The sequence below is a fragment of the Danio rerio genome, chromosome 3, assembly GCF_052040795.2.
Source record: "Danio rerio strain M-AB ecotype USA chromosome 3, GRCz13ab, whole genome shotgun sequence".
Lineage (NCBI taxonomy): Eukaryota > Metazoa > Chordata > Actinopteri > Cypriniformes > Danionidae > Danio > Danio rerio.
Window position 1 is genome coordinate 6,735,573 of NC_141023.1, and position 12,607 is coordinate 6,748,179.

General features: G+C 37.4%; 1 protein-coding gene across 3 annotated transcripts; it reads right to left on the minus strand.

Annotated features, from left to right (window-relative positions):
- Positions 1–806: 806 nt before the first annotated feature.
- On the minus strand, positions 807–12,592 carry LOC553509 (uncharacterized). Of its 3 annotated transcripts, XR_015480267.1 has the most exons (3): positions 12,392–12,592; positions 1,986–4,891; positions 807–1,432 (listed from the first exon to the last, which is right to left on the minus strand). XR_015480267.1 is itself a non-coding variant. In XM_087243821.1 (2 exons), exon 2 carries the CDS (start codon positions 4,884–4,886, stop codon positions 3,945–3,947), a length of 942 nt encoding a protein of 313 aa, XP_087099947.1. In that variant the 5' UTR covers positions 4,887–4,891; positions 12,392–12,592; the 3' UTR covers positions 807–3,944. The 3 variants fall into 3 exon arrangements, 2 of the variants coding, with proteins under 2 accessions (XP_087099947.1, XP_087099948.1); XM_087243821.1 differs by having other exon boundaries at positions 807–4,891; XM_087243822.1 differs by lacking the exon at positions 12,392–12,592 and adding an exon at positions 5,599–5,629 and having other exon boundaries at positions 807–5,179.
- Positions 12,593–12,607: the final 15 nt, after the last annotated feature.

Sequence of the window (12,607 nt, forward strand, 5' to 3'; positions counted from 1 at the left end):
AATCAAGGTCTTACTAGATATACTTGAAACATCCAGGCAGGTGTGTTGAGGCAAGATGGAGCTAAACCCTGCAGGGACACCGGCCCACCAAGACTGAGATTGGTGACCCCTGGTGTAAACGGACAGGCAAACAAATCAGATATATGATAGAATTGGCCCAGTGTGAATATATTTGATATTAGCAATAATTAAAAATGTTTATTTATTGGAGTGTGAGGGTGTGACTCGGCCCACACAGAATCTGTGCGAACAGAAATCTGCAGTTTTAGCCCATCATTGAGTCTATTTATTTACTGGTGTAAATGTGTTTCAATTAATACTTATTCAGTTTATAACTTAATTTCAGCAATATTACTGATTTATTCATTATGATTTATTTACAATACAGTTTGTGAAGTAATATTTTCTGTCTTTTAGTTGATATATTATATGAGAGACTTGCTTTGTTTACTAAATAAGTGGATCTTTTTGGATTTTTGGATTTTAAACATTGAATAAAAGTTAAAGGTATGACTTTTCATTTAATATATTAAGTGTTTAGTTACGACACTCCCAAAATTATTCTTCATAAACCTGCAGATCTTCCACAAAATTCTGCGCAGAAATAGCAAAAAAATATCTGCAAATTCTGTCTGGCCCTCGGTATGACTCCTCACGTTATGACACTTAATGGTGAAGTTTAAAGTATAAAAGTTAATGGTAATAAAATACATTTCACATTTGTTTGATTTAATTCATAGATAAAGCAAATGAAAGGAGGAGAAAAGTAACTAACCGCCGGTCAATAAACAGTCCACGCTTCCAAATACTGATATCCACCATGCATTTCATTTATTGAACACTGTGAAAACTAAAAGATAAACAAATGAACAAACCAAATGTTTCACACAAACACAATCAAAAGGACATCAAAATAACAAATAATATATAAAACAATGTTTAATTTTCCGTGTTGGCCTGATAACCAGCTGTAGAATAAGAATAAGAAGGAGCATTTAACAGATCATTGAGATCTCACTATCCTGAGTGACCATACAAACTCTCGCAGGTTAAATCAATCAACGAGAATCATGTCACTTCCCACTCAAGCCAACCGGAAACAAAGAAATTAGTAACAAACATATACCAATACACATTCAAATAATGAAATACAAACCAATAAACAAAATGACAAGCTGACCAATCAGCGTCAGCTACAAGAAGTTTTCAACATTCATTCATCCCACACGTGACAAACATTCATGGCAAACCAATGCAAGATTTAATTTCATGATTAACGTGTGTTCAATATAAACAGTTTCAGGTGTCATACAAGTGTCGTGTAGTGAAATTAAAAGTCTGTCTGTCGATTTTTAATAAATGGATTTCAGAAAGGATTCATTTCTGTCTGGAAGAAAAGTTTGTTACTCATTTGTTCTGGAGTTAATTGGATGTTGAGCAGGGCCGGAGTGGGACACCTTTTCAGCTCTGGAGTTTCAAGTCTCTGACCGGCCCACCTCAGTTCACGACTGACTATATTAAAATAAGTAAATAAATAAATATTTCCAAATCAGTTTCTAATGACACTATCACGTCTTTTTTTTTTTTTTTTTGAGAAAACAGCTGCTTTAGAACTTCAAATGTTCAACAATCCTAACAGTATTATATGTCTTATCAATAAAAATGAAAACACTAAAGTACTCTAACGAGGATCGAACCCGGGTCCGCGGCGTCTTAACCTAACGTGCTATCCGCTCGACCACAACAACTGTTATATGAATGATGACACAACTGAGTTTTATCATCATTAAAATAGATCAAAAGAGAAGAGTTGCGTTATAATAATGAATAAAAAGGCTGTGGTCAAGTAAATAAATAAATTTAAAAAGTGTGATTGCTGAGAGCAGCAGATTCTGGAGATAGGGACACCGGCCCTCGCGGCCAAAAAACGGACCGGCCCACCGGGAATTCTCCTGGTCCTCCCGATTAGCCAATCCGGGCCTGATGTTGAGTGAGTCCTTGTGTTCATATTATCACACGTGTGTAACGTACAGTCCAGAGGAAATTATGACCCCTAAAAGGCACTGGGTCAGTCCACATGAGTTTGTGACCCCAAGTCTGCCATCTTATCTATCAAGACTAGGGATGTAACGGTATCAGAATTTCACGGTACGGTAATACCTCGGTGTGAATGGCACGGTACGGTATTTATTGAGTGATTTACAGGAAAACAAAACTAATGAAAAGACTCGAAAAAAGTGCCAAAAGTGTTTATTTACCTTAGCACTGAACATATCAATGACATACAAATTAGCCATCTATCTGTAAGTTTTAAAACAGGAACTTCAATTTTAATAACAAAAAACTATTAAATCATATAAAAAAAATAAGTTTTAATTTAGTATTGTTGAAAACTCATCACATTCAACATTTAATCACTCACTCACTTAGATAGAAATGGTTTATTTAAGGAAAATGATCATATAACTGTAATCTGGTAAAAGCTGGGATCTCTGGGCATGTCCCCTGCAACAGAAAAAAAACCCTCTCATTTGGGACTGAGGTTTCTGGGACAGAGAGATATGATTTAGCCAAGGTTGACAGCAGTGGGTAACGTTGTGCATTGTCTTTCCACCACTTGAGAGGACAAGCCATGAGTGAGATAGAGGTCTCTTTGCGGTACAAGTCAATGTCTGCATCAATCTGAACAGTGTGCTGTGTTCTGCAGTCCCCATGACTGTTATTAGTCGTATTCCCCGACTTATATTTCACCACAGTCTGGCAGTGCCTGCATACTGTTTTTGTCTTTGTCTGTCACCTTTTCTCCTTTTTCATATCTTTTTAGAAAGAAACCGAAATGCTTCCACACATCCGATTTAAAACCCGCTTTAGGTTCGATCGTTTCCAGCTCTTTTTCTTCCCCGCTACTAGCAGCACACTCCATTTCCACATTACTGGATCTGTAGCGACAACAGACCGCAAAGGACGATGGCCACGCCTAGGCTGATGGGAATTGTAGTTCCCGCTATACCTCCCGTTCGCTTCATTCGCCTGAGCAAACTTTTCTCAGAAATATAGTTTTATTGAGTCATGCGCCTACGGTAATTGTGACGGGGTACTATGCCTCTGTCAACTAAGTAAATTTACAGTTCTACTGGCGGACAAATATGGACATTGATTCCGGTCAGAGAATCAGGCAACAAAGAAGTAATCCTCTTCAAACTTCTTTAATAACAATTATTAAGCAGTCAGTGCCATGTTGTGGTACTTGGTGCATGAACGCACAATATGTCGGAAGAAAAGGAGCGAATTGGGATCTGGCCCGGCATCCGAGTATGGGAAGTTGCACCGCTAATAACAGTCCGTGTGAAACTCGCTGAATATTTTCGGTTCCTAGTGGGCTTTCTGACAGTAATATTGAAAAAAAATATTATTGCGGTATGACGGTATTTACAATATTGTTACATCCCTAATCAAGACCCAAGTCCTGTCTCCAAATCTTGGTGGTTTTTAATAGCTGCGTGGAACTGAGCTAGATTTGCCATTCCTTTATCTAAACTCTTCATTTCCTTGTTTTTTCTGTTTTTGTTGTTATGTTTGTGTGTTTGGTTGTTTTATGTCAGACTAGTCAATAAATCACGCTATAACCACGCTGGATTATCTGTTTTGCCTCACAGAAAAAGTCCCTTTAACGATAAACTCTTGCTACAAGCGGATTAAGTTTACTAAAACTTATAAACTATTCATCTACTTCACGAGTAGTTATAATTCCCTTTCTAAATAAATTAATAATTACAGAGTCATTGTTATATTTATTTAGTTAAATTAACTACAAGTTAATTCTGAATATTCATAATTAGTAATAACTCATTATTATTGATCATAATACTCAAAAACTGAGCTAATTTCACTGCACGTGTCTAAATTGATTATCTGAAAAGAAACAAAGCAGATACGCAGTTTTGTTAGACTATGGCGACCCTTACACCTTCAAGGTTACAAGGCTTCTCTCTGGCATGAATCCTCTCATGTTTTTTCAGATTCCTTAAATCTCTGAATCTCTCATCGCAGTGTGAACATATATAAGGTTTCTCTCCAGTGTGAGTCCTCTCATGTCTTTTCAGGCTTCCTGATATACTGAATGTCTTGTCACAGTGTGAACACATGTAGGGTTTCTCCCCAGTGTGAGTCCTCTCATGTGTTTTAAGGTTTCCTAATATACAGAATCTCTTGTCGCAGTGTGAACATACGTAAGGTTTCTCTCCAGTGTGAGTCCTCTGATGTCTTTTCAGGCTTTCTAATATACTGAATCTCATGTCGCAGTGTGAACACTTGTACGGTTTCTCTCCAGTGTGAATTCTCTCATGTCTTTTCAGGCTTTCTAACAGACTGAAGCTGTTGTCACAGTGTGAACACTTGTAAGGTCTCTCTCCAGTGTGAGTCCTCTCATGTATTTTCAATTTCACAGCCGTAAGAAAGGTCTTCTCACACTCCAAGCAAATATGCTCTTTCACACCGGTGTGGATCTTCTGATGATCTCTTAAGTTATCTTCATGTCTGAAATTCTTTCCACACACAGTGCATAAATAAGGCTTCTCCTCTGTATGATTTCGAAGGTGTTTCTTCAGGTATGAAGCCGTCAAAAATGTTTTGCTGCATTGATCACATTGGTGTGGTCTCTCTCCAGTGTGGATCCTCATGTGATTAATAAAGTTTGATGAGTGTCTAAAAGTCTTCCCACACTGAGAGCATGTGAATGGTTTCTCTCCAGTGTGGATCATCATGTGATTTCTGAGACTGTTTTTGTTAAACAGACTTGTTCCACACTGAGTGCAGGTGACACACTTTTTGCCTTTTCTCTTTAGTGACTGTGTATTTTCTATGATTTTCTCATGTGTCTCCTCCATCAGGCCTGAAATAAAAATAAAAAGACTTTAAAATGAATTATTTAAGAAAGTGAAAGCCACCACTAAAGTTTCATTCATGATCACTTTTGGTGTATTTTTGTAAACTTCATTTCAGAAGCAAGGTACACTGATCTTCCAATCATTCATTTTAAAACACTTGTCGTATAAAATCAACCGTATTACCATTTCATCATTACCTTTAGATGCTTTTACACATGTTTAGACAATGCATTGATTATAATGTGTCGCTTTGAAGTGGTGGATTTTAGGGCTGGGCGGTATATTGGATTATGGTGATATATCAATATGATTCCCCAACGCGATGCGATATTTTCCAGTATCGTTCATATCGATACAGAGCTCGACAGTGCGACCATTTTGCTCGCATTTGTGACTAAAAATAGACCTGTGCGAAGTGGAAAATTGATTTAGTCGCACGTGTGATTTTCTTCTTTAATAAGCTCTATTGATGACTTAATTCACGGTAAAACAACATGCTCTTCACAGTTACTTATGGTGTATTACGTTGGAAATCTTCTGTGACTGTAGCACATGCTGACGCCATCAACAACAGCATCTCTCAACTGTTTATTATTTGAATTCACATCAAGTGGTCTTTACAATGTGTTAAATACGTTGCTAACGCATGGTACCGAATGGTGGCATGTCACACAATGTGCGAACCTCATAAAAAACGCATTCAACCATGGATGGCATATCGAGGAACATCTAGTGTGAGACCCTAGCGTTTTACCCAGCATCTCTGAACATATCTCCGTCCACACTATGCCACCAAAAACGTATATCACGTGACCATTCGCGCAGTCTGGGCATGCACGTTCTAGTATAAACTGGAAGCATGTGTCTCGCTCGGCCTTTGGTTATTGTTAGTCAACAAACACCGGTTGAACATTAAACGCGATGGCAAAGAAAGCAAGAGAGGTATTTTTGTGGACAGACGACGAGGTCGAGTTGTTACTAAACGTAACAAATGAATAACTGCACAATGGCGCCTAAAACAGACAATAGTGCAAACAACACTCCCATTTCTGTTGTTTACAGTACTGTTTTCCAGTAGCGTTAAAGCCATGTGTTATAATCATGTGATAGAGGCTTGACGAATAAGGGAAGGATACGCAATGACACAAAAGCCCCAATCAGGTAGCAAATCTCAGCAGTCCCGCCTCCGTTTTCAGATGTCTCCGTTTTTCCTCATCCACACTAAGACGGAGCAGCAGCGTTTCAGAACTCCGGCGTAGTGTGGACGGTTGGCGTAACCGTAGCAAAACTTATGCGTTTTCAAACTAAAACGCATTAGTGTAAACGGGGCCTTAGACTCTCTTTCACAATTTAAGTCCAGGCTCAAAACACATCTGTTTATAACAGCCTATTCTCTTTGACCCGATTGCATTTTTAAAGCTTGTATTGTGTTCAATTGTTTTTATTGTGTTTTTATTTGAATTGATTGTTTTAGCTATTATTATTATTATTATTATAATATCGAGCTATTAAAATAGATTTCAAAATATTTAAACCTGCTTGTATTATACCTGAAATAAAACAAGTAAGCCTTTCTCCAGAAGAAATTTTTTTTATTGGAAATACTGTAAAAAATCCTCTGTTAAACATCATTTGGGAAATATTTATATATAAAAATAAATTCACAGGAGGGCGAATAATTTTGACTTCAACTGATAATCGTTTTGAATAATCGTGATTACAATTATGGCCAAAATAATCGTGATTATGATTTTTCCCATAATCGAGCAGCCCTAGAAGAGAGGGTAACTACCTGCTCTTCACACACAAAGTAGGCCCACCTGAAACTTTGAATTAGAAAAGGCTCAATAATACATTGGACAGATCCTCAACGCACTCAATCTTCCCTTTTTCTGCTGTTTTGTTATACAACCGACCAGTTTTTGTTTTTGGCGCTGAAGCATATAATGCCGAGTTCAGACTGCATGATTTTCAAAGTAGTCGTGTCACAGATGTTTTCACACTGCTTGACTATCTGGGCTAGCGTTTCGTCGCTGCTTTGTTTACACTGCAAGATGGATCGGCGACAGGGACTTTCACATTGCATGACTTTACGATAGGAAGAATCGCCGACAACTTCGTCCAAACTACGTCTCACAGCCAAAAACACGTCGTATATCTTTTGTTATTAACTACATAACGAGAAAGAAGCCTTTAATGGGGTAGAACATGTACATGTTTGCTCACCTGGGTTTAAAGGGAATTAGCCATTTCTCCTCAACGTTGATAATAAACTAATTTCTTTCCGTATGAAATGTCAAACAGACACGGTTGCTCCTGAGTCCTGTCAAACCTCCACTAGTTTTTCCTCCATTTCGTGGGTCCAAATAAACCGAAAAAGAGCGCTTTTAACTTTAACCCCAACCTCCCGCTGGCCTGCAGCAGGTATACACACACGCACACACAAGTGAAAGCTGCTCTCTCATTGGCTGTAGGCGATCGCTGATGTTAATTTCAGTCAAAACTCAATTCACACAGCATGATTTGAATCGCCGACAGCTCCAGATATTCAGCATGCCAATTATCTCGCAGGCATCGGCGACTCATCGGCGATTCTCTCAGATCGCGTCTTTGATAGTTCACACTGTGTGATTGTCACTCACGTGCACGAGCAGCGATTTGCCTGTGATTTCAGGCATTTGTCGGCGATTTCTCAAAACCTGTCGGCGAGCCAAAATCAGGGCTAAAATCATGCAGTCTGAACTAGGCATAAGCGGACCTTGTTTTACATTGAGTTTAGACGTAGGAATGTTTATTAAGTAAAACTGGCCTCCGACAGTTTAGTAGCCCAGTTTATTAGGTCTGTTATTTTTACTAAGGAAGATCTATCATTAGCGTTTATCACCAGAGTCAGGGGCGGGCTGGCTATAGGGAGCATCGAGACATTTCCCAATGACTGCCATCGTGACTCTGGCCTGTCGCACAGCGCTCCTGACCACAAATCTCGATTGATTGAATATTTTTACTCGATTACGGTTAATGAACGATTATTTTATTGACAGATTTTATGTTTTTTGCCCTCATAGTTCACTGACAAGTTTTGTACAGTAAATATGCTCACACATTACAAGTGAGAGATTGTGAATGTAGGGTGGATTACTTGATTTTTGAATGTATGAAGTAAAATGTTTGAAGTAAACACACACTATCTACTATCTGTGATTACTTATTGAATATCAACGCTAAACAACTGAAATTAAAACACATTGCCTAAAATGTGGCTCTCTGCACCACACACTCTTATCACCGCTACCAAACTGACCAATCACAAAGCGTGCACTACTTGTTGTTGTGACGAATAAGTACATTTTGTTGACTGGTGTGCGAGTATGTGAAGGCTACGCTGGACTGTACATGTGCCCATGGCAGATATATAATATCAAATCTCAAAATAATAAAATAAGTATAAATGATAATATAATAAGTGTAATTCAGCCTTAGGTCACATGACTCCACACACGGTAGGGAAAGTCATTAGGTGCGTTCGACTTCATGCAGCGCTGCGCAGATCGATCGAAATCTGTCTTAAAGCGGTGCATTCTGGTTAGAAATCTTGTCCGGATTAATGCTGCGCCGACGCCACGTGACTGTCACATGTGGCATCAAAGTACCGCGACAGCGCTCCGAGATCAGACGGCAAACTCAGACCGTGCAGCTTCTGAAGAGCGACTGCAGGAGCTTTGATGACGACACCGATATTACACGATTGGCCGAGTTCACCACATGACAACAAACACGTGTATTTCGGGTTTATAATTGGACAAATTCCGATTCAAAAGTTTCAAAACAAACAATTCACTTTTCACACCCTCTCTATCCTGTACACATCTTGCTTATTAAAAGACTACAAATATTTTACTGCAGTAATCATCTTTTGTTAAATAATCTGGTTATAAAGGTTAGCTTATTTGCACAGGTTTATTTTTTACTTTTTTATACAGACTATTTACTGCATTCATCTCCATGAACGATTTAAATGATATATTTTAGTGTATATTTTAGTGAATAACCTAAATATGAACTCAAATAAGTCTTACAGACTTGAAATAAGAAAATCATCATCATTGATCCTGCCACCCTAAAGCTCTCTTAACAAATTAAAGAACTATTTTATTAAATAATTATAAAATGGTTTTATTATTATAATATAAATATATATTTAATTTCCTGTCTAGCAGTTTAAAGGCTACCTGCTCTTTCTGGGAAACTTCTACATAGCTCACTTATTTTACCTTTTGTTCTTTTCAACACAATCTTTTTGGATTAAAATGCTTTTTTGAAAATTCATTCATCATCCAAAATAATGTCATTTATTAAGACCTAATCAAAACACCTTGTTTTGCTTTTTACATTGGAAACTTTTATATCTATAAATGTACATATATGTAAACCCATTTTTAGCATATTCAAACAGGAAGTATTAGCCTAAAGATTGATGTTTAACTCCTAGAATTTATGCTTATTGCTTTGTATTTAATAGACCTGTTCGTTTTTATGTTTATATTAACCTCTCATTTCCTCTTATTTCTCTCATGCATTTGTTATATATTTTATTCATAATTCTCTCTTATTGTTTAAAAAGGAACTACAGTTTGTAGAAACTGTATTCTGTTTTATTAGTAAATGTTTTGTTGTTATAAATAAAAATAACAAAAAAAAAATATGATGACGCCATGTGATCGGTCATCATGACTGCAGCAACTTTGAGTCCCGAAGTGTCCAGCTGTCCGTCTTGACGGCTCCGTTTTCAACTCCGCCCCCGCCTGCGCTCGGCTAATCTCGTTGATCACCGGCTGCAGCTGAGCTTCATGTCGAACGCACCTATTGATTATCACAGTATTGTGATTACTGCTTTAATATATATTCTTTTTAAATTTTTGGGTAAAATACAACAATTGTTCCCCCTTTAAAAACAATATCTTTAATTTTTTTTAGAAATTTAAAATATCTTGGAGCAGTGAACATGTCTGGCTAAATAATTAAAATGAATCACTGACTTCTGCTGTCTTCATCAAATCTTACACATACCCTGAGAATGGTATTACAGAAAATCTCAAAACCGTGACTTTTGCAAAGCGCGGTATACCTTAGAAAACTATTATCGTCCCATGCCTAAGTTGCACATTTATGCTGCAAAACTTAATAATACAAAATAAAAACATGATACATTTTAACCGTTTAACTTATACCATAATTATTTGCTGTGCAAAACGGATAAACCACTGACCAAACTTTGATTCCTGCTCAAAATGATAATAAAATGAACCAGAAAAACACATCGAGCTGCTGACTATATATTTAGTGAATTACGGCTTATTATTATACAAATAACTTTTACAGCACATTAATAAATAATTATTTTTAGCACATCAATTTTAAACAAAACAATGCATTATCAATTAGTATATATATATTTACTACGATTAAGTTAGAATAATTCTGTAAATCATTTATTAATCATAGTTCAACATTTACTAATGTATTAATAAAATCCAGAGCGGTGTTTGTTAACATTAGATAATGAACAGAGATTTAAAGGGTCACGAAACACCAAAACACATGTTTTGAGCTGTTGACAGTCGTATATGTGTCCCACACTGCTAAAAACACTATTAGGACACCTATATTTCACTAAAAAGTGTAAATTGGTTGTTTTTGCGTTATTTCAAGCAAATTCGTACTTCCTGTTTGAAACGAATTTTTGAAGCTGCGTCACGGTCATGACATAATAGCGTGTATTCCAGCGTGCAGACTGGACGTCTGTGCCAGAGTGTGTCTTATTACGTCTTACAGTGTGATGCATTAATGCATGAGTAAGGCTTGGTTCAAACCAATCAGCGCGCTCTATTGTGGAACTTCATTAATATTCATTAGTGTCACCGTGTTTACGCCACAAAGACGCCACGTTGTGTTGGCAAAACAAGCGTGAAGTGTTGCGTTTATAGTTTGCTGCCGTTAAGTTTCGTTTTCATTTTCTCTCTGTGAGAGCTTATCTGGATCACGTGTGGATTACAGTGTACGCGATGCTCGACAACAATAACTTACGTGTCTGAGGATTATTGTTTACCTGAGAGCTGTTCTCATCTGCAAACGCTGAAATCTGAATTCGCTTGTAGTATTCTCTTCATAAAGACGCGGCTCTAGTTGCTGGTGATTGTCCTGTCTCTACAGATTTGGTAAGTGAGCGACCAGTGCTCTTTGTTTATTCAGTTTGTTCGTATCGAATTAAGTTACTATTGCACTGAGTGCAGAAATGTTAGCACCGCATTTTGTGACCGGAATAACACACGCGGCTTTCTGACGCTACCTGCCGTGTGCATCTAAGTTTCCGGGAAATGCGGAGTTTTTTTCTCTCTCATTCGCCGTGCGGTATCAAACATTGCATGAAAAATACACGCTTAGAGCAGTTCCTTGAATCAAATATTTCGTTTGTCGCGAGAGGCATGAATGAATTCCCTGAATGAAAGAGCCAAACTGCAGTTAAAGTCCAACTTTTAATAATTTGGCAAATAATTCGACTACAGATGTCCATGTAAACACAGTCACATTGTCCGCTGTGGGTGTGTATTTTGACTCTGAAACTCGCGCGTGCACAAATAGACACTCCCACACCATCCCACTTTAGTTTCTCCGACATTCCCCCCTAAACAGAGCTGGACACGCCCACTTTTCTGACTTTTTCCAAAGTGGAGGTGTGAAAACACCCTGCTGAAACGAGGGGGTTTCATGGCCCTTTAATATGCACCAACATGGTTTAACTTAAATAATGTTAACAAAGATGAATACCGTAATGAATGTATTACTAATTGTTTGTTCATGTTAGTAAACACAATTAATGAAAATAAATTATTTTAATGTTACCCATAACTCTACATGTTTGATAAACAGAATTACATGACTAGCACATGAAAAATACTACAGTAATTTATTGTAAATATTAAAGTGTTTTCAACTATACTATAATAAAGTGTACTTATTTATTATAGTATTTACAACTGTGTTACTGAATGCTGCATCAGTAATTATGGTGAAATGAGAAAAAGCTCTGCATACTGTAGTAAACATGAGTTTTTACTGCAGTAAACTGTGCTGTGTTGTAATATAGTTGTTGTAAATGTAGTACAGTGTTGGTGTTTTGTATTTATACTACACTATTTCCTATAAATGACTACAGTATTTGTCCATGAGGGTGAAATGAGTGAACACAGCATTTCATTTGCCGCTAATAAAGATCAGACAAATCCTGAAGTATAAGAATGTGTGAAAGTAAACAGGAATCATAACCTGTGCTTTTACCGCGAGAAGCTTTTACATCGAGAGCTTTAATAAAGAGGTTAGTGGCCAAAACCAAGCAAAAACAAAGCTGAAAACCGACACTGAAGAGGAACACAGCCGAGAGAAAAACACTTGAATATTGAGAAAGTAGGAATCTGAACTAATAAATAAGGAGAGAAACACAACGTTACCTGTTTACATATGAACACGGTAAAAGTCCGCTATTCCTGATCGCTTTCACAGAGGAATTGACAGTCAAGAGCCAGGATATAATGAAGAAAGGCAGGAGTTGTGTCGTGTTCGCTAAATAATCTCTCTAGAGTTGATAAAAGCTGAAGTGTAGCCTCTGTGTTTCTTCTCATCTTCAACACGAGTTTAATGTTGCTTGTTCTGAGCTTTTCCTCCAG

Coding starts and splice junctions, on each gene's coding strand:
- LOC553509 (XM_087243821.1), bottom strand. CDS start 4,886: ATGGAGGAGACACATGAGAAAATCATAGAAAATACACAGTCACTAAAG.